Here is a 27,369-nt window from a genome sequence, read left to right on the forward strand (position 1 = left end):
GTGTGGACGGGGCCTAAGACAAAAATAACAGTGAAAGAGACATTATATTTGACGAGCCCAAATAGTTTCATGATCAAATTGGGTTGTGTAAACACGAGAACGCGTTTGACCTTGGACGCTCGAGAGAAGTGTAAGGTATATCAGGCTTTTACCAGATGTCACGCTATAAGCTAAGATGACGCAGCTTTTGACAATCATTCAATACAGAAGTTATCAACTACAATTATTTGGTATACACTGATTATTTTTTCGGCAAATTTCCTGAAAATTATTAAGATCTCCCTGGGAAACGTCATCGCTTCTACATGCATTGCATGCCGTTTATGGCATTTCCTTAGCATTTTGGCCGAATTCTATAACCGTTTCTGGTATTTTCTGACTTAAGTGAGAAAATATAGTAAAATCCAACTTGAAAATGGCGAATTCAAGATGACGGGCTTAATGACGTCATATGACGACCGAAAGTTAAAAAAAGAAGGAACAAACCACTGACACTTCGAACTTTCCAGTGCGAAAAAAAAAAACACAAACAGATTTTAAATGACAAGAACGGAAAAATCGAACTGGAGTTCGCTTTAAGCGATTGGTTGTCAAATGCGGTATAAAACCAGTTCTCCGAAAAAGAAAATGAATCATTACAGGTGTTTCAATAGTTCGCGCCCCTTTTTTGAGCAAACAAGCTTTTCAAACTTCCAGGCCTTTTAAATCTATCGGTCTGATGACCTATGTCCGCGCGCGAATGAGCAAAATTTGGTGAGTTTTCCGGCACCAGGTCAAAGTGACCTTTGTACGGCATGTTATGTTGACTGATACTCCATCTTGTGTAATGGTTTTGCTCTTTTTGGAGCTAAACAGCTTTATGTGTTTTACGGGTTCTTTTGTGTTTGTAGTTGTTCGGTGGCTATGTGAAAGCTTCTTTAGCAAGCATTTTGCTATACAATATGTCGGCGGTTTAAGTTTATTCTTGCGGAATGAAGTCAGTGAAAGTTTGATTTGTTGAGACGCGGCTAGCCATTCCCCTCAAAATGATTTATTTAGCCTTTTAAAAATACTTGCATGATATACTGGTAGGACTTGGTTTTCTTGTGAACCCCATACGACATCATCATTTTTAGATTAGGTAGCTGATTCACAGGCTACTAAAAAGGTACCCATACATTCGTCTGTAAATATAAATTTTTCCAATTTTTCTGTTGTAAGTCAGTTGATTTCAAGCGGACATGGCGGTTTTTTTTCGTTATTTTAAATAATATTTTTACGTACGCACGCTCGAAAGGCTTCCACTATTTTTGTTTATGTATCGCCGTAAAAATAATTTTGCTATGCATTTAAATAACTTTTTAACTTGAAAGGAACTTAAATATGGCAATTATTTTTTAAAAAAGCTTCTGAGATGGGACAATTAAGTGAATTAAACGCTTGTAAAGAAAGAACACGAATTTTTAAAACACCCTGTAAATAACGACTGAATGGTATTGTTAATTAGTGAGAATAACCCTTCAGTTTTCAGTTTTATTTTCTTTGCACTCGTGTTAATAATAAAATTTGAATGAAAGGTGACAAAATCGTCTTATACGGTAATTTTCCCGCTCGCAACATATGAAAGAAAAGGCATCTTGAGCTTTTTACTGAAAGCCGTTGTTTATTTTCCAACTTAATTAAAATTATCTACAAGGAAGGAAGCGCTCGCACGAAAAGATCCTCTCACTTCTTTCAAAGATTATTTTTTACCGGAAATTTGACAATGTCAATGCCAATGTCATTTCAAAGGCCAATGTGAGTATAGTTATTGTGTTGTAAATGAACTCATTTGTAGCCTTTACACCTCAATGACAGCCAAAATCGGATCACTGATCGAGGTGAACCAAACACGCTTAATATGTAAATTTATGATCGAAATCTTTTCTATATGTACGCTGGCTTTCTCCTCTTTGTTTGTAAATGTGAACTGATCTGTGATCCCTGTAAAGGTTTTGAATTGACATTCATCTTTGATCAGTGCTATATTCAGGGGTGAGTAAAAGTTTTGAGTCTCTGTCGTATATATGGTATGTATGTAGTAAGTTAACGAGGGCATTACAGCTGGAAATATGTTGCTTTTCAGGATATTTAGATAATGTAATAGCAAAAAAAATATACACATCCAATAAACTAAACTATCGAGGCGGGCGGTCAAAACTGCTGGATTCTTAGAATATAGCTTGACGAAGTAAAAATAAAAAGAAAAGAAAAAAAGGACACAAACACAGAAACAAGAGGAGAATACTAAATCAGCATGATTTCAGTTTAAATGTATTTTCATAGGCGGGTAAAAACACAGAATCTGTGGTAAAATGCAACAGATCTGGTCTTTTCAACTTAAATCAGTATGATATAAAAAAAAAATCATAATCAAATAAACTTTTTTTTGACATCCACTAGTAAAAATAGATATCAAGACCGATGACTTGGGATTTAAGCTACCAAGTGCTATGAAACCAAACATGTTTCAAGTCTCTCATTGACACGATAAACTAATGTAAATTTGTAGAGAAAACCGCCTTATAAAGACCGCCGTAAAGAGCGAAAAAAGTACCAGCCACGATATAAATAGAGTAATTGGAACTTTTTAGGGAAAGACCTAATCTGTCCGGGAGGGCGGTGGCCAGGTAGTGCGCCGGACCGGACGGCGATCAGCGAGCCCCGGCCGGGCACAGGGCGGGCAAGACACACCCATAGTGCCCCCCACCCAGGGAAAGGGACCGGCGAGCGAGGCGGAACCCGCAAGGACAGCACCCACGGGGGGGGGGGGGGGGGGAGGCCAGCCGCAAGCAGGAACCGGGAAGCCGGCAGGGGGCCGCGGCGGGCTCCCCCTAATCTATCCTACATTTTAAGATAATTTTTTTTCTATTGGCATAGGAGGAGTTGATAAATGATCGCTGGCATAGAAGCAAGCCTAATCTCTGTCAGAGATATATGATAATATTATCGCTGTTAGTGTTGCTTTTTCTCAAGTCTACTTCTATATTCTGAGAATTTGCTAAAATTTCTTTGGTAGATAACGATCATGTTCAAGGTTCGTTTCTAAGAATGTAACGACACGTTTGACAAGTAACTTTTCAACCAATAAGTTTCTTTGTTGATTGCGTATAGAGAAAGGTAATACTCCTCGTTTTGAGGCCAATGAAATCAAACGCCTTACAGACTCACACATAGCCTGTTGTAGTTGACTGACATTTGTTTAAAAGAGCATTTAGATAAGCCCGACGCGATACGTTCTATTTTTATAGTATATTTTCTCTTTTTTAATTATTATTTTTTATTTTTTATGTTTTATATTTTTTAATAATTATTAAAATATCAACCATCTCCTCATAATAATAATAATAATATTAATGATGATGATGATGATAAAATAATAAAAAAATATTTTTTTAGCCTCCATATTTTTTCCTGTCGAAAAAAAAAAAAAAAAAAAAAAAAAAAAAAAAAAAAAAAAAAAAAAAAAAAAAAAAAAAAAAAAAAAAAAAAAAAAAAAAAAAAAAAAAAAAAAAAAAAAAATATTTTTTTTTAATAAAATAAATTTTTTTTTTTTTTATTTTTTTTTTTTTTTTTTTTTTTTTTTTTTTTTTTTTTTTTTTTTTAAATCTTCCCCGCCATTTTAATAATTTTCAATATCTTAAAGTCGCGTAACGGTGCTCGTCCTTCTTTTAGTCTGTAATATTTCGTATCCTTAGTCCGAAAAACGAGAAAATGTCGCCATTTCGTAAAAGAGATTCCATTTTACCGTGCCGCCTGTTCAGTTATGGATCACAGATGACGTCAAAATGTGGTAAGAAAACAAACAAGTGGCCTACGGGAAGCTTGGGGAGTGGGTCATTGATGTTCTTATCGCATTTTGACGTCTTCTCTGAATACTGCGCGAGTCGCACTTCGCAGTGACATCAACTGTACTTTAATAGATGACAGACATCAACCAATCACAATGCGCGCAGTAGCTCAGTTATTGTATAATGGCTGATGGTGTACGGTAGCTCAGCCAATCAGATTTAAGCATTTGCATAAGAACACTAGTAGAATTCTACTAATTATGAGTATGCGAGTGTTTTGTTTAACATATCTTACTAAAAGCCAAGGTACAATATTATTTAATGTATCCATAAGAGATTACGATATAGCCACATTAGGTGAGATATTGATTTGTGTAGTACTAGCATACTCCACATTGAAACACTTTGAAAGTCAGAACAAAATCAAAACTTTTATGTTTAAACGCTTTGAAAAAAAAAAAACTTTAAGAAGAATAGGTTTAGTTTAGAGACCTAGCTATGACAATAGTTTTGAACATATAACGATAAATTTGAACAGTATAAAGCTTCCAAACACGTGACTAACAATACATCTGTTGAGAACTGGCAATCAGATTTCCTTTGAAGAAAAATGGACAGGCTTTAGACTTGTACAAGATTTAAAACCGTTAAAGCGACCATATTGGGATTGCCCTCTGATGGTTCATAAGCTTAGACCTCGCTGCGCTCCATCATATCTTACCACTAACCGCCTCAGGTCTAGTATTAAATATAATTTACCTCTTGCTCTGTTAAAAGAAGCGCGTCATAATGAGCATCTTAGCCAATTTCGATATTCACCTCTCCACTTCATTACTCCTCAGAAGGAGAACTTTTACAACGATTCCTTTGGAAGAGTGTTTCCATACATGAGTAATGCGCCTTTTAAGTCAACGAGCAGTTTTTTTTTTTTTTTTTTTTTTTTTTTTATTTACAAACAAAAAGGAGGAAAAAAGAGAGAACGAACAAAAAAAAAAAATAAAAAGAAGGAATGATTTTCTTTTAATTGACTTTCTTTGTGTTTTTTTTTTTAATCAAGCCAGCCTATCCTTAGACTGATTCTCACCGAACTTTTTGTCATACATCAACATCCGAAATATCGAATCGATCAATAAGCAAAACAAAAACTCAAATTTTAATATTGTTAATTTATAACTCGGAAAGGCTGACGTCTGACTCCTCCTCTGATCTTCAAATTGCTTTGCCGAATTTACAAAGCAGTAAATTTACAAAGCAAAGTTCGGAGAATTTGAATAAGGACTGAAAATAAAGTAGCGACGAAATTTCACATTCGTTACCAAATCCCTTAAGGAGACACCCCAAATTTTTTTTTTTTTTTTTTTTTTTTTTTTTTTATACGACCCCGAAATGAAACTTGACTTTGTATGAGCTAGAAATGACAAAAAAGATGTGGTTTAATTAAAGGAATTTCAGGTCAAAATGATTTTAAAATAGCTTGATCGGGTATTTTCTTTTTTTCAACATTTACTACCACAATCCTTAAATACAAAAAGCTTGATCAAATAATATGATATTTGCCGGTTTTCGCTTTTTCTTTTTACAAAGACAAAATAATACTATATATGTTTTGATATTATATAAGTCCGTTTTAACAACATTAATCCTTTTCAGCACTCTGTATACCAAAAACGTTTTTATTTTATCAATTTGCGGAAATAACAAGTTTAAGCTAGCAGAAAGTAAAGACCACTCGAAAATTGAGACCACCCGATAGTATTGCTAGCAAAAAGTTGCTAAATGTGTTTTGCTTAAATTATCAAACAGTGTAACATAAAAAATAAAATAAAAATAGTACAAAAATTACAAATCAATAAATAGAGGAAGAAAATTTTACATTGTCTTTTGTCAAATTTCACGATCAAGCCAGCTAGAATTAAAATAGGATACGTTACTTAGACATAACAACATAAATTTTGCTTAAGCCAAATTGCCTCCTAGCCCTGCTGAAAGAAATTAACTTATAAATTTTTAACCGTTTCAAAGACTTTTCTTAGTGGCTGAATAGTGAAACAAGTGAAAACATCATTTGTTAAGAAAGTGAAATATTTTTCCCAGCGTTGATTTGCATTAAGTAGATTACGTAATCTCAACATTTTACCTCTTTTTTTATCCTTTATACATTATTTCCTTTAAAAATTTTCATATTCGATTGTACTACTTGGAACGAAGGTATAGATGAAGGTAAATTAAAGAGTTACGAATGGGACACTGACACACTGTTCCGATAAAACTAAATCGTGTTTGCTTTTAATATGTAAGTAAGAATTCATTTGCTACTTAGCACAGTTTTTTTTTTTATCGTGTATGCCTTTTATTTTTCTTTATTTATAGTCGGTATAAACAGAATACAGTTAAAATATAGGAGATCTGACACAGTTCCATGTATCTCTGTTACCAAGCTACAAAAACCTGTTTCACGTCTATACTTAGCGCATACGTGCATATATCCTGCAGTACTATGAAATATTACAGTATCGAGCATTAAAGTACGGTCAATATGGTTAAAATAACATTCAATTAAATGCTGTGTCACAAACATGCCAAAAATTAAGTAGTACTCAGAACCAACTGTTTCAATTTCCTTTCAAGAATGGAAAAAACAATGACATTCTCTAGACACACAATATAAGCCGCTTCCCTTCCTACGCCCCCTTCGATTTACTATTAATATCGCCAACAAACATACAAGTACTCTCGCAGCAGATGTTTAAGGCTTCAAGATGAATGGATATGATTGATATTTATGTTTAAACTCATTCTTTTAGTTACATTTGAAAAAACTTCATTTCACTCTAGCTGACGTGTGTCTTCGCTCTACCAACGTCAACGACAAACTGACGTGTCATGAAATTACTTTTAAAAATTGAAGGATTCTTCTTTAGTTTCCCACGCGAAATCTTTAAACAACGAATGCTGTGAAAATTTAATATCCCACTGTGACTAAAATGGGACGCAACACGTTTGTAATGGCAACCGAAATAGGTACGTTTAAAATAGTGCTCTCTAACTTGGAGTTTTCGCAATAGATTTTATCTCGCACAGCTTGCGTCGCCGAGTGAAAACCACAAGACACATTCAAGAGCGAGCAAACATTGGTGAGTGCGGTAAATTGTGTGGTTCGTCGAACGCTGACATTGAAACAGATGAAAAGTTGAAAGACGTGAGGGGGCCAGGAAAGAAACCTTCTTTGAAAACATTTATAGAAGAAATCCAAGGGTACGGAACAGAAACAAACAAATCGTCAGCGAAAAAAGTATTCAGAAGCCTCTTTTCGTACTCAGGTAGGTTCATGTTGTCTTCATAATTTTCTGTTTTCAAAGATCCTTGAATGTTAGTGAGTAGTGAAGTAGTATACGTTTCTTCTTAAAAAAATGGTCCTTTGGCATGAATACTAGCCATGATTCTAGGGCAATGTTTTTAATTTATATTTTAAGGAAGAATTTCAAGTCTTGGTAATTTTTGAAATAACATAGACTAAATTGCAAACATTAATTTAAAGAGAACTTGAATAATCGTCGTCGTTGCCTTTACTTTATTTAGAAGTGAGTGGTACTTTTTTAGGTAAAACAAAACGGCATCTAAAAATGTCGTTGTTAGGAGTTCGGTGAACAGAAATAGCATTCGTATTTGTTACACAAAGCATACATAATGTATAGCCATTCGTGTATAAGAAGAAGATTGGTTGATCATATCGTTTTAAGGTATTTTAGTTGCACAAAAATAGGGGCGATAGAAAGGCAGCTGAAGAAGTTACATATATCTTTATGGTTTATTAAACCCCAAAGGTACAATTTCCATTATGTTCTTAATAAGTATCCTTCGTAGGAAAGACAAATAGGAGATACAATCTCGGTGTCTTACTAAACTTATCACTTTATACTCAAGATAAAGAAAAAAACACATAAGTTGCATAAATTTGTGTTCAGTAAGAACTGTTCAACTTGTTTCGTGACATTCTTTTCAAGAAGAGCTTCACAGCGCACAATATGACACAATGTATTTTTTTAAATTCAACGCTCACAAATGAATATTTTTTCCTGTTTTGCAAAGAACGGTTTTTAGAAACCCTCTTTAAGCGACCCCATGGCGCGAAAACTTAACCACATAAAAGTGCACGTATTCTATGATTAAACTAATTCTATAAAAGAGGTATATTTTGCAAACCTGGGCTACTTTAAAAGGTATGTTTTAGAAAAAAATATTCAAAATTATAGTGAATTGGGTGAAAATTGGGTTTATCTTATCAAGGTGAACTTGGTGTGGAATTTAGCGCAAAGTAATCTTCTCATTTTAATGCTTAAAAACACAGTTATTCTTGCTGATCACCGTATTGTTTTTAATATTTGTCCGTTGCTTCCGGCGGTACATCAAAAGAATATTTCCCATATTTGTTTGCTTTCAATCCCCTGCATGCTTTACCATCGTGTATGAATTCCTGAGAGTAAAATATTGATAGCACTTTGAAATTGTAATACGGTTACTATAGTAATGGAACTATAATCCGAACACGGTATTTTGAAGCATTATTCTAAATTTTTAAAGTTTTTGGTTCTTGGTGTGTGCTATTGTAGTCTTTTGTATATCTTCAGTTTTGGACTTTTCTTTCGATTTAATAGAGAAAAAAACAACGTGTTTTTATTTGAAATCTGTTAATGGTACGTGTAGAATAAACTTATAAACGAAATAAAAGAACCAGCGAACCGGGGAGAGAGAGTACTTTCTTATATAAGCTATGGTCTCAAATAGGGGATAATTTGTGTGCTCTGGTCAGCAATAAAGTCGAATTTTTGGAAGAAACGTTCTTTTATGATTGTTATTACTTATCCCTTAAGAAATTATCTTAAAAAACGTCGGGAATTGGAAGGCCTAGCCTTGTCAAAAGTTTGCTATGAAGTAGGGTAAGGGTTTCAGGAATCGCATCGTATCAGAATCGTACACCTCCATCAAATTTTCGGTTAGTAATCCCCCTCCCCGAAAAAGGGGAGGGAGTGGGGGGGGGGGGGAGGGAGACGAGCGAGCGAACGAACTACAAAATAAGTATAATTTAGAAGTTAGGCGCTGATTTGATAGCCATTGCTGTTGTTTTTTGGGGAGGTTTCAAAAGAGTGGCAACTGTATGAATCGGTGGCCTGAAAAAAAGCCGATTGTGGCAGAAAGGCCGGCCGCTGAAATGAAATGGCCATATGAAAATAAATAATTTGAGATTGTTCAAAGACAACTCTTCGGGAGCGATTGATGCCCCTTATAAAGGACACGTGCACTACGGTTTAATTAAATAAGTAAAAAAGAAAATAATAACTCTGTGAAAGCAAAACGTTAAGCAAAATTCAATAGACTTGTAATTAGTACTTTTTCTTTTTCCGAATAAACTCAGGCTTTCTTTCACAATTATTTCACGAGCTCGAGTCGGACATGAGTTGGCTATAGCGATCTTAGATCCAACAAGTGCGAGTGGAATAATTGTTTTATTAAAAACTCCCAAAGAATGACAATACATGTGCTCGCCAGCTGTTTTTGTTGACGCGTATCGATATTTGTGGTCAATGGTATATGAGCTCATATACCATTGCCTGTTAACCAATCAAAATTCAGGAATTGCAATATACCATTGCTAGTTTTTAATAATAAATAATATACTAGCCTAGAATACTGACCTATACTGAAAAATAACTTCTTAGGAAGAGAAGAGTTGGTACCCTGACCTGGAAATTTATCATTCCTAACCCAAGTGCAGACCTTGCATGCGGATTAGAATTGTTAGAATCGATAATCGGCAGTAACTCTTTTGATATTATGTTTGATTTGTTTGTTCTGTAGCTGTACGTGCATGGATCACTTGACAATACTGGTTTGCCTCATTGGAGTGTGCATTATTTTTCCTTTCTGTATAAACGGAGAAAAAACTATCCCTGCGCGTATCAATGGAGGAAAAAATACCCCGGCGCCGTACACTGGATGTAAAGCACGTGAAACAAATTCACCTCCCTCGAGAAACTGTAATAGATACTGCGGTGAACAGATAATGGTGATTTGGAAGGCGTCGTGCAAAGAAATGATCAAGAGATCAAGTACAGGTATCGTGTATACTCTACACATTTATTGCACCTTAGAACATAAAGTGAATTCAATGGTACAATAAGACATTGAAATGCACACTTGATTCTGGTACATTACTCGTGCTAACAAATTACGGGGAGTCGGGGCGGCTCAACGTATTATGAATGACGTACGTGCAAATTATACCCCACCGTGGTACAAGGGGGCGATGGACCCTCCTAAGGCTTTCGTTCTATCAATGCGCAGCGCAATTATTTTGCACTTAGTAGGAAGCCATCAGCTTACTCCACAAGATGACAATACTTGGGTTCACATTAGACCACTAAGTCTGACTTAGCAATCTCTTAAGTCGACTTAGTGAAAATGAAAGGTCTGAACCGCTAAGTCACAAAAGCGTAATTTCTGTCTTAGTGTCGGCAAACTCAAACGATCTAAGCAGTTCTTAAGTCTGTTTCAAACATGACTTAAGGCTGACTTAAGAAACCTGATAACAAAAAATTTCAAAAGCGCGGAGTGTTATCAGATAGAGATTCTCGCGTTAGGCACGAAAACCAAAAAATCACGACACGGCTATTTTTCTGCCACGAAGAGGAATCACTGAACATGCATCGCCGAGTGGACGAAAAGTTTGAAGGCAAATTACGCTACGGACTTTCCACCTTATCCGACGAACGCTCAAAAGTACGGCGGTCAGAAAAAGCAAGCTTTCACTCTCTTGGAGAAAATCTTCCATCATTCTTTCACGAAGGAACATAAGATTTCGTAAGGTTATTTGGCTGATCAACCATTGTAAATTTAATAAACAGACAACAGCCGCAATTGCAGCGATTTTACGACTTCTCGGTCTTGTTTTGACCTCAATTTCGTCGCTAAAATGGATCGTGACTACCTCACGAAATTTAAGACGATACGATATGTCATCATTAGCAATAATTTTTATCGCTAATGATGACAGTTTTGCACGGAAAGAATTTGTCTTCAAATATATGTCTGAACGCTTAAGCGGACTTAGGATGACTTGGCTTGACTTAGGCTAAGACAGACTTAGTGTGTAGTGTGAACCCAACAATTATGTTGGCTGTGACGTCATATAACGTCACAAGGGCCGCCATCTTTGTTGCTACTATTTAATAACAAAAATAGCAGAAATTGTTGTTCTGAAGTCGAATTACTCAGAAAACAGAAATCTGAGTACACAGCAGGAGTTGAACCCATGACTTTCTGTTGCCAACGCTGAATTCCCTTTCCTAGATGGTCGATGCCGACATTGGTAACCAAGCTTTTCGGAGTGGACGATGTCATATCTGCTCTTGTTTAGGCTTGTGCTCTGATAATTAGATGAAATTAGGACAATTAAGCCTACATAAGCCAAGAATTAGACCTTAATTCGATTCACGCTTTGGTAGGTTAGGGATTGTGATTGCGTAAGCTATTACAGTCGTGACAGCTAAGAAAGGCACCTTACGTCATTTAATTGTTCGGTGGTTTGTCGAATCAGTCTGGAGGTTCAAGGTTCAATTCTTGTGATACTGAATGTCGTCGAAATTGCATCGACCGTTCAGGAAAGGGAAACGTGCCCATCCAACGGCAAATTTATTTTTATTATTACTGCTGTTTTTAATTTCAGAATTAGATGTTGGCCTTAAGAGGGAAGACGCATTACAATTTCTGTCACTGTCTCACCGGCCACGCAGACGCAGAAAGAGAAGTACCGATATCGATGAGGAATGTTGCCAAGAGAAATGTTCTGCAGAGGAAGTAATCGAATACTGTTATCTTGTATTGAAGAAGATAAGAAAAGTCTGCAAGAAAACTCAGACGATTTTAAGAGACTTTCTGTTTTTACCTTACTATCAGAGACACAAATAGAAAAGAAATAAAAACAACAATTATGTACCAGCAATGTTATTTCACTTTTGTCCTTGTTTAATAGTTGTTACTAAGGATGGGCCAACGCTCGCTACCAAATATTCGATACAGTAATATTTTGGCAATTTCGGAAAATATCGGTTCGCGAAAAATTTCGCGCTTTCGATACTGCACACGTGAGTTAAGCCTGCGGTCTTCTGGTCAGCACCTGATGTTGATTTTATTTTATTTTGATGAGTAACTTTTTTTATAAAAAAATTTAAATTTTTTTTTTTTTGGGCCCTTTTCTCCACACTTTAATATAAAAATAAAAAAAAAAAAAAAAAAAATTAAAAATAAAAAAGTAGAAATACCTATGTTTGGTCAAACAAGTCACGTGACATACTAGCTAAGTCAATGACATCATAGTATCGATATCGAATAAAAGGAGCCAATATCGTATCAGTATGGTATCGTTTTGAAAAACATGGCACCGGTCCATCCTTAGTTATTAGACATATTTTCTTAGACGTTTTATTTGGAACTGCGCAGTTGAAGTGTAATGTTTTTGTGCACGTGCTTCGCATACAAGTTTTTATGATAAATTTTTTGTCAATAAATAGTATTGTACCAGAAATACACATGAACACAGCTCTGGCCACTGTTATTCATCTCACTGCAATTCTCAATGTCCTGTCCATACCATATTTGAAACTCCTGGTTTACTGCAACTGACATGGCCCCTGACTGACTCATTTTAAACACGAGCTCTGGCGAACGATCGTCAAAGCCATCAAGATGGTAGGAGTATCCAGAAGCGCAGTTTTGGCCGGGGGCACCCATCCGAGCTGTGTGTCTAGTCGGCAAAAACATGGTGCGGTTGTCATAGGTGATGACTGTCATAAGCGTCTTATCGCCGTAGAGGACTCTTTCGCAGCCCCAGTATGATGTAGTGCTTTGTTGATGGCAGACAAGGACACCTGATACGTGAACCAGCTTTAAAGCTGAAATAGACCCAGCCTTTGCAACAGTGAAGGAGCCATAAGCGTCATCGCGCGCTCCAAAACATATAGGATTGGTGTTGATTTTAAGCCATGTTCCTAAATGAAAAAGCAATTCGAAAGGGAAAAGTTCAGTACTTTTATTGCGGTTTTCAGTGATATGCAAACTCTGAAATTCAAACCTCAACCAACGGTTAACGCTTTTTGCTGCCGTCAATCATCTTATCGGACCTCTCGGGAAACAGACGTTCACTTCAACTGGGTCAAAAGGTCACGTCTCTTGATTGTGATTGGTAGATTTCGATCTATTTTGTTTGTTTCTGTTTTTCATGGTTCGTTAGATGCGCCTTAATTATGATTGACAGGCGGCGGCGATAAACGCAATCGTCAGTTGGATTTTAAAAATTTCAGAGTTCGCATTTCACTGAAAACTGCAATAAACCGATCCAATGACTGGTAAACTCGCAAGACAGTTCAAGTTACGTAGCCACAGAAGATTGCAACCCTTACAAAGAGGTTTTGTACTAACATCCAATCAGTAGTCAGTCAGTCGGTCCTTCAATCAGTCAGTCAGTCAGTTAGTCAGTCATGATCAGTCAGTCAGTCAGGCAGTCAGTCAGTCATTCAGTCAGTCAGTCGGTCAGTCAGTCAGTCAGTCAGTCAGTCAGTCAGTCAGTCTATCTATCTTATACTATCAATCTTAGCTAACATACATTGTATAAAACAAAAAATTCAGGACCGAATTGACACACAAAATCTTCATGTACTTAAGTCAAATTCATCCAAGATGTTCTAACAGCAAGGAGATTAAAATGTTCTTACCGATTTCGCATCTCTGCCCCACAAATCCCGGTTGACATTCACAGCGATAGCCGTAGTCTGTAAATCCATTCTGGCATTTACCATTAGCAGAACAAGCCGACTTGGAACACGAATTCTGGTTTAGAAGAACAAAAGTATCTACTATTTAATAATCTATTTTGCAAGCAGTTGATAACAAGGAGTAAAATGTTACAATTTCAACGGCAACAGATCAAACGCAGGTCAGAAATGCTTTCGTTCCATATTACTATAGAGAGGTTTCAAAAGAAAACTACTGTATAATAATCTGTTAACCGGTAATTAGTAAATAAACCCCTTCAGGAGGCTGGTATATTGGAGGATAATGCCCGAGGCTGAAAGATTGTCCGAAAAATGAACAGTTGGCCGAGAAGCGAAGCTTGGAGGGCAACTGTGAAATTTCGAAGTCGAAATACAAGAATACAAGAACCTTACTTTGGTTGCAACATAAAGAAATCCATGTCTTGGTACAAGATCTTGAGGATGTTGTCCATCGTCAGAATCGCTGAGCTCACAAACGTACTTGCCATCTACCAGTGGACCAAGGTTGTATGAGAAGCAGTCGTTTTCTAGATAGCATTTCAATTCACAGTTCTCTTTTATCTCCAGTGTGAGCGTCTTGAAAACGTGTCCTGTGAGGGAGCTTTCTTCTATTGGTTCAGTAAACTTAAGTACTCTGCAAGCATCTGTAATGATAAACAATTATGGGTTAGAGACTGTTGTAAGTGTTTTGTTGACAAATACACGCACGCGCTGACCGCACAATGAACGAGAAATTTTCAATACTGCACGAGGCGTAGCCGAGTGCAGTATTGAAAATTTCGAGTTCATTGTGAGGCCAGCAAGTGCGTGTATTTGTCAACAAGACACGAACAGACAGACTCTAACCCTTTTAATATTCAATCTGAGTACACTGCAAGCGATCATCGACTTAACGAACTTCAAACAATAAGCTTAATGTTTAAAAGTAAGAAGTGTAGTCTATAAATATATAATATAAATAAAGCTTAAAATGGTTCATAAAATCGTTCATCAGCTGCTGTGGTCGTTCATAAGTACAGTCAGCGAGAAGCTTGTTTAAGGCGAGTCGATGGCTTTCACAATCAAGAAACTACAAGCAAGTCAATCGCACACAAAAATGTATTTATTGAGCTGCAGTTTACCTTTAAACATGAAAGCGCTTCAAGTTGTTATCCTCTTCGATTTTGTTTGGTATTGGATCGTTGATAATTTGAGGAATACATTTTTCTTCCACTTCTACAAGCCTTGAAGCTGAAGGCATTTTCAATAATGCACGATTTTTGTGCATTATTGTCAATACTGCACTGTCGGAGTTTGCTGACGACAGGTAAAGCAAAATCACGTGATCTATTTAAACCAATTGCGCGCGTGGAGTTTGGACAGTGAACGAAGATTGTATATTAATTAAAGATATTGCATCCAACATTGCATGTTAATCAGAAAAGAACGGAACTGTCTTCGCATAGCTGTGAAGATGAATCACAGAAAAAGAAGCACTGTTGACAAGCCGGGTTTCTTATAAAATGACTAATAAAAATCTTTCGCTTATGAACCCAATCAACTAACCTTAACTAAAATGTTTTACACCCAGGACTAAAGGTAGCTCAGTAAGTTAGATTATCCGCGGGTGAGAGTGCCTCTAGAAAGAACTGTTGTCGATAACAACCGACAACCCTAGCAAAAGTAAACTTAATTTAGAGTCAAGTGAAAAAATGCTTGTCAGTTGATGGTGTTAACTCTGGTCCGTTGAAACTGATTGGTCAGTTTTGCCTAGGTGTTCGTTTATAAGTGGTTTCTAATAAGTGGTTTCTAAGGCGCTAGTAGTTGTTGACACCTATTGAGCAGCGGTTGTTCTAAGTTAGTGCATCATGCTAGCTTTGTCGAAAATACTTGGCCACCTGCGTATCTCTATATTTACCTCTAATACTCAATGTACATTGTACTAACCTCTAAATGAAACACCAAAGAGCGCGTTAGTGTAAGAACAATCTTCATGCATTTTACATCATACAGTTTGTATTAACAGTAAATCGAGAAGTGCTTAATATGTACCATACATGTACCTGCTTCGGGTTTTTCAAATTGAAGAGTACAGATTATATTTGCTCATTTGAATTGGGTTGAAAACCTTTTTTGGAATTTATTAATTATATAATTATTTTAACGTTTGAAGACTCCACAAAATTATTTTTCCTAGCTTAACAGGCTGGTTAGGACGATTTGAATATGTTTGCAGATCAATAATTTTTTGAGACCTTTTAGTAATTTATATGCGCGTTTACTTCATTTTTAGCCTGTTCAGTTCTTTTTAACTTCACTTTCATATTGGTTTTAAGCCCCTACCTTGCTGTGCCATGGTGTGTTCCCCACACATCCAAACAGCGCATACTGCCAACCTTAATATCACTTGGAAATAATACTGATATCGTCGCCACTTCATGGATTGATTATAAACCCAGATGAAATTTGTTTAAATTTACTTTGTGATGCCGTAAAAATGTCAAGAGATGTTTTCAGGGTTTTACACTTAAGACTTTGTTTAAACGCTCTCAGTTAATATTTACCTCTACTGGCTAAACTGCAAAATGTTAAAATGGGATTAGAACATGGTTCTGTCCTTAAAAAATGGTTTCGAGCAGGTGGTTAATTGAGGGTGTTAATTTTCAATAAATATTAGCATGTTACCCTAGCTACCGAATATTTACTTCACGCTTTGAAAGAAAGAAGGAAATCAGTTGAGTTAGTTGTGTAAAAACTTTGCATTATCATTGCCTTCGCTTTTGTAAAAGTTTTATAATTTACTTGTTTTCTTAGTTAGACAAAATATTCAAGAGTTTTCAGATTAACTTCATTTTGATCCATATATATCGGAAGAAGCATGAGCAATTTATGATTTTATTTAAGAAAAACATCACAGTCTGGCGGTAAATCGCGCGAATGGTGTTAATATTTTAAAGGCTTGGAAAATTAATTATTAATTGAGTTCACTAATGGATAAGCCTGTGAGTTTAATTACGCAGTGAGCACATTTTAAGTGACATTAGTTTCCAACTTATGGAAAGTCCATCATTGTCAATTATTTCAGTAACTTTTTGTTATAAGCCACTAATGGAAAGCAGGTTATTTCCTCCGCATGATTAAAATATTAAGATCACCGTTTTCGGTTTCTGAGATTGAAGCTTGAAAAGACAAACAAACAAACAAAGATTTTTTTTTTCGGTAGGTTCGGTTGATTAACCGATAGGAGAAAAAAACTAATTAAATGACAGTGGCCATCTCAAATCATTCTAAAAAGCTTGATAATAAAGTGTATGGAGAAGTGCAAAGAGGAATGCAAAGCGGGAGGAGAAAAGCGTTTCATACATCACCAAAAAATGCAAGAAATTAAGTCCAAAAGGAAAGTGTCCTCGGGGTCTTTTGGATACTTTTAGGAAAAGCTGATGATGTGTGATAAAATAGATGATTTGTGGTACAAAAAGACATAGCAATAATTTACAGTTCTTTATTTCAAATTCAAAAGCAAAACTGTACAACAGGCCTTAAACAGAAACTGATTAATAATGCATATTATGGTTATAGATAATATCGGTGTTCTAAAGCTACCTTAATACCTCCACCATACTTCGTTTTCGTATTTCTTTTAAAAGAAATAAAAAAAAACACTCATCTGTTCTTAATCATCTTAGAAGTTCGAAATCCTGAATCCTCGAATTCGGTTGATTAACTACCGTGACGACCTAACAATACAGTAACGATACGAACTCCGAGTTAATTAGGGACCATTCATTTTTTAGAAGGGGGGGGAGGGCCGGAGGAATCTTGGGGGGGGGGTCACTAATTTTTTACAGTGGCAAAAGGGGAGGGTCATCGTTATTTTCGTTGAGGGGGGCGCGTAGAAAAACACTCCATTTTTATCCAGATCAAAATCTTTTATTTTCAATAAATATTAACTATTAAAGACCAAAGTAAAACATTTTATATTTATAAATACTAACAAAAATTTTCTTTTTTTTCTTTATTATTAAATATGTTCTTTCAACAAAATAACAACATTGTTATGAAACAGTTCTATTTTGCATAAACAATAAAATTACACCAGTTTAATACAAGTAGTGTACAAATTCAAATTTAAAAATACTCTCCAATATAAACTGGAAGAATCAAACAAACAATAAGCATCAAACTAGAATATATAGTTATACATAAAATCACAACTGGTAACTGTAACTATAACTGTGTAGGAATGGCTCTGCCACAGCCATCCCTATCATCTCCACTATCAGAACTCTGATCACTTTCAACATCTTCTCTGACAGGTAATAATCTAGAATGAACTTTCTAGCCTCATCTGTTATAAAATGATCCTCTGCTTCCAGGATGTCTACAAAATCTTTACCTCTCTCTTTGCTAATCCCTCTAATTCCTCAATGATCAGATCTCCCTTATCTACCTTCTTAGTAAGACCCATAACCTCTTCTGTGGCAACGTCTGGCGCAATCTTTTGAAAACTGCCTTCCTACCATTTTCTAATCTGATTTCCTTCCTTCTTCTTGCTTTCCTGTCATTTTGCTTACGCTTTCTGGATTTTGTTGTACCAGCTTTTAAAGCTAGACCCTTGAATGTGTTCTTTACCTCTTGATCCCTTTCACTGAGACTAGTAATAAATGAAGAAAGCTCCCTTGACATGGTGTTTAATTTTTCAATTGTAGCTACGTCAAAGTCATGATGAATTGACTTCCCAGGGCAGAGTTTTCTACCAGTTTTATCAAACAGACTTTCGTCAAAGACTCGTAGTTCGTCTTTGAGCTTGTTAAAATCATCCTTAAGTTCAGTTAACTTTGCAATATTCTCTGATAAAACCCTTACATCACCAGGCTTTGGAAGATATGAAGCGTCTAAATACTTTCCACAAGCAGCCAAATTGTCCCCTCTAGCAAAGTCAAGCTGCTTCTGCATTAATCTCACCTTTTTTAGTCTCGTATTGTCTGCTTCTTTCTTCCATGAAAATCTTCGAAATGCTCCAACAGAAGAACAAAAGGGCCAAACAGCCTTGTAAAATTTTGGTAAAAGTTCCATGTATGCTTCGGTACGTTCACCTTTTGATGTGGAATATACCAAGGGATTTTTTTTCCACGGTTCGGGGCCAAGGGTTTGTCAGTCCACTTTAGGAAGTTGGGAACTTTTTATCTTGCTTTAAACCAGTTGCTACTGGCCCAGTTGCTTCTTTGGTCTTGCGTATTGCTAAAGCCACTTTTTTCTCTGACCCAAAAGTGGGATTGCTGTCGCAAATTCTTCTTCAATTGTTTCATCAGAAACAACTTCGATGATAACAACAAGGTCATCATAGCCCTTGTCTTTAAAAGCAGTGAAGTAATCTGAAATGCCGTTTTCATGAAACCAATCGTACATGTTTTTATGAATGTGGTGAGGCGTTAATCCTTCTTTTGTCGCCGAAGTGCCAATAGCAACTTCTGTCGTTTTCCTGGTAAACTGATTTGCTCTTGAAATTTCTTCCAAGAACTGCTTATCCACGGACTCAAGAATTAACTCCATAGAATCAAAACCATTTGAAATAAACAAGTCAGCATATTCGCCAAGTTGATGCTTTGAAAACCACTCACGCACGTCCATATCCGCCATTTTGAATATATCTAAATGGATGACGCTGGCGAAAAAATAGCAGGCTCTAGAAGGCTTGGTTACGAGGTTGATCAATATGGCGACGGAGTCATAGTTTTGAAGAGTAATCAAAAAGAGGATGAATCAGCTGCAGTGATCAGGCAAACATGGAACGAGAGAAGGTCTTCATTAAGGGAAGTATCAACAGGAAATACTCCTGCACTACGCATCTCCCGCCAGCAGTGTTCTGTCGAAAATTGCCTTTCTGTTTGGCTGCTCTTGTGAAGGAGTGAAGAAAGTGAAGAAAACGTTATTATAGTTAATCAGATATGGAGATTTTTTGCCCCGAAAGGGGAGAAAATGGAAGAAGAGGAAATTTAAATACGAGGAGAGGTTATGGAAGTTTGGATGTTGAAAAAAAAGAAGAAAGTGGCAGAGGAGGAAGGGAATGGAAAGAGAAGGAAGTGACGGGCATAGAGGAAACGAGTGTTAGTTAATATAGGTAAAAAAACATATGGAGAAAAAAATAAAAAGGAGTTAGAGAAAAAATAGAAGAGAATGGAAAAAAAAAACCTAGAGGAGAATTAAAGCGTTGAAAGAATAATTTGTCCAAAACAAAAAACAAGTACGGTTGTCAGCAATAAAAAGGTTGAAAGAATGAAAACGTTATTGAAGAAAATCGAGTCAAGCGCAGAATGGTCAGGGAGCTCACAGGAAAAGAAGAAAGAAATATGTAGAAGAAAGGCCACACCAGGTAGAAGGAGAATGTACATAAACCATAGAGTAAAAGGAAGGATTTTAAGGATACTTATCAAAGAAAAAACAAGGAAAGAAGCCAAGATCAAGCACAACAAATATAACAGGGCCGACCAAAGAACCAAGAAGCACAGTCACAAGAATGAAACTGCCAAAAAGCTGCCAAAAACAGAGCACAAGTCCAATCTGTGTACCCATCACCAAAGAAGTATGTTAAGAATGAGAAGCATACAGTATTCAAAATGAAGAATTTGGCACCACAACCTATATAAGCAAGGAGATAAGTGTCATTTCAGTAAGAACCGGGCAAGCTCCACGGATCGAGGTTGCCTGATCCCCTTCAAACTTTCAGCGTTTTTCTCTATCGGATAGGATTAGATCGGTGTATTCTTAGTATAATAAAATAAATTCTTCGATTTGACCACCCCATTTTGAAGAAAACAAGATAGGTGGAATATCAACTTCCACGGTATATAACGTCGGATACCCTTGATTTCGATGTTACGATGTCCGGATAAAATAACTATTTAATAAACGATTTTGGATAAAAAGTTTACTTTGGCTCGACTCCAAATATAGCATTTTTTGGAAAGCAAGGATTAAATTTTAAAGCCATTTTCTCCAAAGTGCGGCAGTCTCTTTGAAACCAAACATATCTTTTATGAGTCCGTCCATAAGTCTAAAAAAAACCGCAAACTCTCATTTGGCAAGTCAAAATCCCGTCGTGTGAACTTCCTCACAAATTGACCTAATTACATATTTATTATTTAAATTGAATTCCCAGAAAATTGTCACGTTTTGTCTCATTTGAAGGTGTTTATTAACTTCTTTTTAGTATTAATAAGCACATAGTCTACTTTCTGAGAATAATAGGTATATTTAAAAAATTTTCCCACTACAAAGCAAAAATTCTTCCTACAAACTTCCTAGAAATTTGAAATATTTTCACGAAATTCATTCTCCCCGAAAAATTGTCCGTGATTATTTCATGTTGAAGGCGTCTATTCTCTTCAAGTGTTTATGACAATTCTTTACCAGTTTAGTGGGCATGCTTACATAGAGTTTTTCGATTGTTTGCTCGTTTGCTTTTTCTTAACATGGAATGTATAATTATTTCCGCCGCTCCTGTAGCGATAGTATGCTGGGCGTTTTCTGCAACCAAAATTAATAATCCCGAATATATTTTTCATACTAAAAGTGAAGAGGGAAAGTAATTAGGAACAACACGTTAAAATATATTGTAGTTTAGAGGGCACACAATCGCAGATTGTACTGGTGACTAATCTTTAAGTAGGGCGTCCGTCCGTCCGTCCATCCATCCATCCACTATCATGATTAACTAGCTATCTATCTGACTCACGTCTTATAAGCCTGGGTGTCAGCTTAGGCTATTAGAAGGTTATTGATCCTGAATCGAGCGGGCACATTGTTATTAAAATGACAATAAATGCCCATGATAATTATCTAGAATAGAAAGTGATAAACTGGGTACACAGAAAGAGTATAATGCTCGTATCAAACCCACAGGACCGCGGGAAAGCATAAAGATGCCACGCCACGTAAGCAAAAACTTGGAAAAATAGATCATTCACCACTGTTACCATGGCTCTGTAAGTATAAATAAATGTGCTCGAAAAGGAAGGTAGCGTAAAAAAAATTGAAAATTTTTCTTAATATAATATCCACGTTGGGAGGGAGAATTGTTAGGGAAACTTATCTTGTTGATGGGAGGGTTAGTGTGACAGGGAGGTAGGGGGGATAATGTACTTGCTGTGGGTTCAGAGGTCGAAATTTAAAAATAAAGAGAGTCAATGGAAATAATAAGATTCTCTACTGGGCCGATTAAGGCTCTTTTTGTCGTATCCTTGGGGCGCTTCCATTATTGCCACTCGTATTTTAAATAATTAATAATATGATGTCCCTGCATCTATATGATTAATTAAAACATTTCTACTAATAGGAGGTCTGGAACAAAAAAGTTACGTGGGTAGCCGGCGTGAGGTCTGGAAGGAAAAGCGTTTCGGAAACCGCTCGGATTTTTTCTCCCCTTGCCTCCTTTTTACCATTTTGGAGGCTAAATTATCTAAGGGGCCCCTGAAAAAATCACATAAAACGTGGTACGATAATGGTAAAGATTTGATGAAATGCGAAGAAGAAGAAGATGTGATGATAGAGAGGAGGAGGAGGAGGAGGAGGAGGAGGAGGAAGAAAATGGCGATTGTCACGACTACGATGTTGAGTTTGTGGTGAAGTTGCGATCGTATTTTATTGTTATTATTTTTTAATATGTGTGTTGAAGAATGGCGAATAACGTCAGAATTTGACTAAAAAATTCGGTGAGCGTGCAAGAATAGAAACAAGGCCGATCCTTTGCAGGTAACGAGGAGAGAAGATGTTAGAAACGAGGATGGTCAGCTCACCTTTAAGCCTGGAGAGAGCAGGAAGCACAAGAGAAGCAGCAGATTTACGCCAAGAAGAGTGCAGCGCTATAGGGGTATTGACCCTGAGGAAATCACTAAGGAAGACATTCACCGTGGTGTCGGAGATGGCCTTGGACACTCTCAAAAGTTTGTTGATGGATGACAGGGCAAGCAAACCATCAATTTTTTTTTTTAATGCGACCTTGTTAAAACCAACAAAATTCAATCTCAAACTATTGTCCTGAAAGAAATCTGCAAGCAGCTACATCTGATGACAAGCGGACCGTTATCAAGAAAAGACTTTCATCGAGGCCATTGAAGCAGTTTCCGAAATTTGTACATGCTTTCAAAAGTAACTTAACTAAAAGCTTATAGCTAATAACTAATAATTTTGTCACAAAGGATGTCGAAAGGAGATGTGGGATGGGTGGGGGTGGGGGTGGTGGAGGACACTCTGCCAAGGAACCTACGACATAAGCTGAATTGTCCCAAATGCACCTATGTCGCTTTTTGTAACCCATCGTCTCCATTAAGGCTTGTAAGCTAGGTACACAGAGTCTCTGAGATGACAGGCATTTTAAATACATGTAAAATCGCGAGGATACCCATTGGCTAGTTTAGCCCGTCTTCGACATTACGTGCCAACAAACCGCCAGCTACGTAGAATCGTCAGTGTTCTTTTTGTTGCTTAGATATCAAAATTGATTCGAATTTTATTATTCATCCATTTGTGTAGATGTAGTTACGTAGACATCTACTGCCATTTAGGTTAGAAACGCAAGGGTGAAGAGGAATAATTGAGATTTCATTAACCAGCTCTAGCATCTCCATTATTACAGCTCTATTAAAATTATTTATACCTTGCTGGTGCCCTATTCTATTATTCCACAGTAAAAATCGTCATTCGTATTCTTTATTCCCTATCGATTTCGTACCCAAATAATATCGGACTCAGCTCTGAACTACTTACTAGTTAGGTGAAAATTAGTATTTAGAATAGTTGCACATGCTGTAAGAAATTCACTGTATAGACGTGATCAAGGATAAAATTTATTCGTCCCGACAGAAAAAAGTAAAACGAGCTGGGAGATCAACAACAAATAGCGTATTATCACTTTTACACAATCTCTAACTGTCACGTTGTCAAACAAAAAAATTGAAACAATATTGAAACGTGTATTAAATTCTGGTTTAAGTGTAGTAACAAGCTACTTGCGTGCAACGCGTAACTAAACTGGCCACCTTTTTGGAATGATTTTGGTTATGAAGATTAACTAGTTCTGTCAATCTTTTGCTTTATTGTAGATTAAATACAACACACGATGTTAGTTATAAGTGCCATTTCAGTTCAGTCGTATACTCAATATAGCATATGATCAGACACCGAACAGTCCGAACGTGGGGACTTTTTTACGCCTGAAAAACCAATCAGTTTCATAATAAACAAAATACGATGATGTGTATTATCGTTTGCATCTGAACAGCTCATAAGTAAAGTTTTCCCAAACAAATAGGCATAGTGCAAGTTGGTCAAATTCTTAGGAAGCCTATAGGATAGACTTTTACTTTGTAAGTGGGAAAATTCTTTACGTATACCTACTATTCTCAGAAAGTAGTCTATCGTGCTTATTAATACTAAAAAAGAAGATAATAAACACCTTCAACATGAAACAAAAAGCGTGACAATTTTCTGGGAAATCAACAATTATGCAAATTAGATCAAATTATGCTAATTAGGTCAATTTGTGAGGAAGTTCACACGACGGGATTTTGACTTGCCAAATGAGAGTTTGCGGATTTATTTAGACTTATGGACGGACTCATAAAAGATATGTTTGGTTTCAAAGGAGACTGCCGCACTTTGGAGAAAATTGGCTTTAAAAATTGCAAAAAATTGCCTTGCATCTGATAACCAAAAAATGCTAATATTTGGAGTCGAGCCAAAGTAAAGCTTTTTATCCAAAATCGTTTATATTACAGAAATGAGTTATTTATATGCCGGACAATACGTAACAGTCGTAAAAATGATCAAGGGTTATCCGACGTTAGTAAAATTAGCCGTGGAAGTTGACATAAATTTGCCACCGTATCTTGCTTAATTTGCTCCAAAAACTAGGGGGTGGTCAAAATCCGAAGGAATTTATTTTATTTTACTAAGAATAGCACCGATCGTAATCTTATCCGATAGAGAAAAAACGCTGAAAGTTTGAAGGGAATCGGCCAACCTCGATCCGTGGAGCTTGCCCGGTTCTTACTGACAATGACACATAAAGCCTATTTGAGGCCAGGAACCGAGTTGGTATGACTGGAGCAAGAAACCAAGTGATTTTTCAGCCAGTCGATGAAGCACAAGCAGAAAGCACCAAAAATTGCCAACCAAGTGTATATACTCCAGCTACTCACCGATATGAGAAGGAGGGAGAAAAGTGAAGAGAAACAAAGACCAGAGTCGCAGGAGAACTGGGCAAGCTAAGCAGAGAACAAAAAAAAACTCCCACCACACAAAGAACCAAATAGAAGGATAGTAGTGAGGCCAAGAAGCCCAAGGGAAGCGGGGAGAAGGAGCTGCCCCGAGAAAGGGAAATTAACCGAGTCACACAAGACTGCCGCACAGAGTAAGAGAAAGACAACTAGGAGAAGAGCAACGCTGGCAAAGAAAAACATACAGAAACTACCATCAACCGCCCCCAGTTAGACCCTGCACAGAGCTCACAGATGGAGGACAGGGTGTGAGAACGAGTGAGGTTAGGGAGAAGATCGCGACACAAAGTGACAGACGAAGAGTACACGGCAAGAGGTAGAAGAGGTGAAGTAGTAATGCGTATCGGAGATGAGTTGATGGAGCCAGTTGTAGGGAATGAAAATATTGTCAGAAAGGATAAAAAAGAGGAGTAATGATGGAAAATGAGGCGGTGGAGAAGAGGTTCGTATCCGTATGATGGAGAGCCGCACCCATGGCTTTCTCTCAGTATAGTGTCAGAGAAGCTGGAAATCAGTTCTCTACAAAACACTGGTAAAGTACACTCTGCCTCTAAAACAAAACGTCTTGGGTTCCAGGGCACTCCTATTTCGAAAGATAACAGTCGATAGAGCGGGGAGAGGTTGGAGTACCCAAGGGAGATGTTTGAAGTCTGAGGGAGAACTGCTCCTCTTGCTCAGTGGAGGGTGGATTGTCAGAATAGTACAGCGCACACCACGTCCCTACCTGAGCCAAAACTACCAACATACCATACCTTTCACCTAATAGTACTCCACGTCACAAGATGAGGTGCCAAAGAGCCTGATGACTTCCAACCTGCGCTCAACTACGAAAACTCTACGTGGGGGAAAGATTGGAAAAAAGAAGAGTTCTCCAATAAGTATTACCAGCACAGATTTAGGAACCTGGAGATAAAGAATATAGAGAAGAAAGGCGACAAGAAAAGACAACCTAAAAGAGAAAACAAAGAGCTATAATGATTACGACTGGAAAGGATTTATGAAGTTGGAGAACTAAAAAGTTGAAGGTTTGTGAACTTGACAAGTATCTCAATTATCACCACTTGCCAAAGGCAAAAATGACAAAATTGCAGAAGCTTCAGGTAATATCTGCCCACATCAGCCAACAGATTTGTCAGCAAATTTTGAGAAATGCTTCTCAGACTGACATTGCAGTTCATGCAAACAGATCTCAAATGAGTAGTTCGGAGTCTGATTCACAGTCAGAAGATGATACAGGGTCCAGTGAGGATGAAATACTTTTTGATTTGGAAATGACTCTGAAGATGACTCAGAGTGAGATGAAGCAAAGAATGATGGTAGAATATAGGAAACTGGAAAATATGTTCGTTTAAGAGAAATAGACAAAGTCATGAACATTTTGTAGCGTATGCTGTCAGAGCTCCAGTTTAGCAGGTTTGGAACAGAAGGGAGGTTTGATTGATTTTTTTGAGTGATGTGGGGGGTGCAAATTTTCCTTTGGGGAGGGCCTTCCATTTTTCCTCTGGGGGGGCCAAAAAGTTTCAACTGAATCACACAGGATTCCTCGGCCCTCCCCCCCTTCTAAAAAATGAATGGTCCCTTAATACATTGCAATATTGAGAGAGCTAAAGATAGATCTTTAGAGATCTTAAGCTACCTTCACAAAAGCATCTACCTTAATTTGTTTTTGTATATCTTTCAAAAGAAATAAAAAAAAGCACTTATCTATTCTTAATCATCTCAGAGGTCCGAAATCCTGAATCCTCGAATTTGATTGATTAATTACACACGACCTAACAATACAATAACGATGCGAACTCCGAGTTGATTAATAAATTGCAATATTGAGAGAGCAAGCCACATCAGCCCTAGCACAGGCTTTCATGTGGGAACTATATCAAGGTCCAATTGGAATTTGGAAATGTTGATTTTGCAGAAGGGAGAAAACCGGGGATCCCGGAGAAACCTCTTCGAGCAAGTCAAGAACAACAATGCAATGAACTCGACCCACACATGGCACCTGGCCTGAATCGTTGCTACGGAAGCGATAACATCGGATGGCTAGACTAATTACAGCTTCCTGACTTCAAGCAGCCTTCAGATCTTCCCAAACCTGCTGGGTTGTGTAACTAACGTTTCCGAGCAAGTTAAGAACAAACAACAGTGGACAGCACCGATTGGAGGAACGTAAAATGATGGCCTAATTACTTGAATGGGGTTGGAATGAATGCGTTTTCATTTTCTATAAATATCTAACAATACTCATTTAATTGATTTCTGAAAGTTTGATTTAGAAACGATGCCTCGTTTGACTCAGAGCCCATGGTAATAAAGATGCTAAAACAGTGAAAACGAACTGAGTATAAAAAATTGTACAAACGGGCTACGCGGCCTATTCGGTGGCACAGAAATTGTACCACAGCCCCCGAGCAGATTTAAGAGAAGGTGGAGAGGGTATGAAGGGGTTAAATGGGAACTAAGATTTTCCTCTGGGAAAAT

At 37.0% G+C, this 27,369-nt stretch overlaps 2 protein-coding genes across 3 annotated transcripts; one reads left to right on the forward strand and one right to left on the reverse strand.

Moving 5' to 3' along the window:
• The first annotated feature begins 1,945 nt into the window (after positions 1–1,945).
• On the forward strand, positions 1,946–11,982 carry LOC144657052 (uncharacterized). Of its 2 annotated transcripts, XM_078517343.1 has the most exons (4): positions 1,946–2,013; positions 6,875–7,129; positions 9,666–9,922; positions 11,533–11,982. In XM_078517343.1, the coding sequence occupies exons 3-4, from the start codon at positions 9,676–9,678 to the stop codon at positions 11,772–11,774; spliced, it is 489 nt and encodes a 162-aa protein (XP_078373469.1). In that variant the 5' UTR covers positions 1,946–2,013; positions 6,875–7,129; positions 9,666–9,675; the 3' UTR covers positions 11,775–11,982. The 2 variants fall into 2 exon arrangements, with proteins under 2 accessions (XP_078373469.1, XP_078373468.1); XM_078517342.1 differs by lacking the exon at positions 1,946–2,013 and having other exon boundaries at positions 6,532–7,129.
• A 206-nt stretch (positions 11,983–12,188) lies between these two features.
• Positions 12,189–16,157, reverse strand: LOC144658395 (uncharacterized). The gene is made up of 4 exons (XM_078518814.1): positions 15,959–16,157; positions 14,030–14,280; positions 13,576–13,691; positions 12,189–12,864 (listed from the first exon to the last, which is right to left on the reverse strand). Exons 1-4 carry the CDS (start codon positions 16,053–16,055, stop codon positions 12,366–12,368), a joined length of 963 nt encoding a protein of 320 aa, XP_078374940.1. The 5' UTR covers positions 16,056–16,157; the 3' UTR covers positions 12,189–12,365.
• Positions 16,158–27,369: the final 11,212 nt, after the last annotated feature.

The sequence above is a fragment of the Oculina patagonica genome, chromosome 6 (genome assembly GCF_052425735.1).
Source record: "Oculina patagonica isolate OP01 chromosome 6, crgOcupat, whole genome shotgun sequence".
NCBI classification, from domain to species: domain Eukaryota; kingdom Metazoa; phylum Cnidaria; class Anthozoa; order Scleractinia; family Oculinidae; genus Oculina; species Oculina patagonica.

Bases quoted from the DNA above. Each gene is read 5' to 3' on its own strand.
- LOC144657052 (XM_078517343.1), top strand. From the start codon at position 9,676: ATGGATCACTTGACAATACTGGTTTGCCTCATTGGAGTGTGCATTATT. The intron at 9,923-11,532 runs GTATCGTGTATA...TTTTAATTTCAG, and splicing joins GATCAAGAGATCAAGTACAG to AATTAGATGTTGGCCTTAAG.
- LOC144658395 (XM_078518814.1), bottom strand. From the start codon at position 16,055: ATGAAGTGGCGACGATATCAGTATTATTTCCAAGTGATATTAAGGTTG. The intron at 14,281-15,958 runs GTAGGGGCTTAA...TTATCATTACAG, and splicing joins ACACACCATGGCACAGCAAG to ATGCTTGCAGAGTACTTAAG. The intron at 13,692-14,029 runs GTAAGGTTCTTG...CTTCTAAACCAG, and splicing joins TTCTTTATGTTGCAACCAAA to AATTCGTGTTCCAAGTCGGC.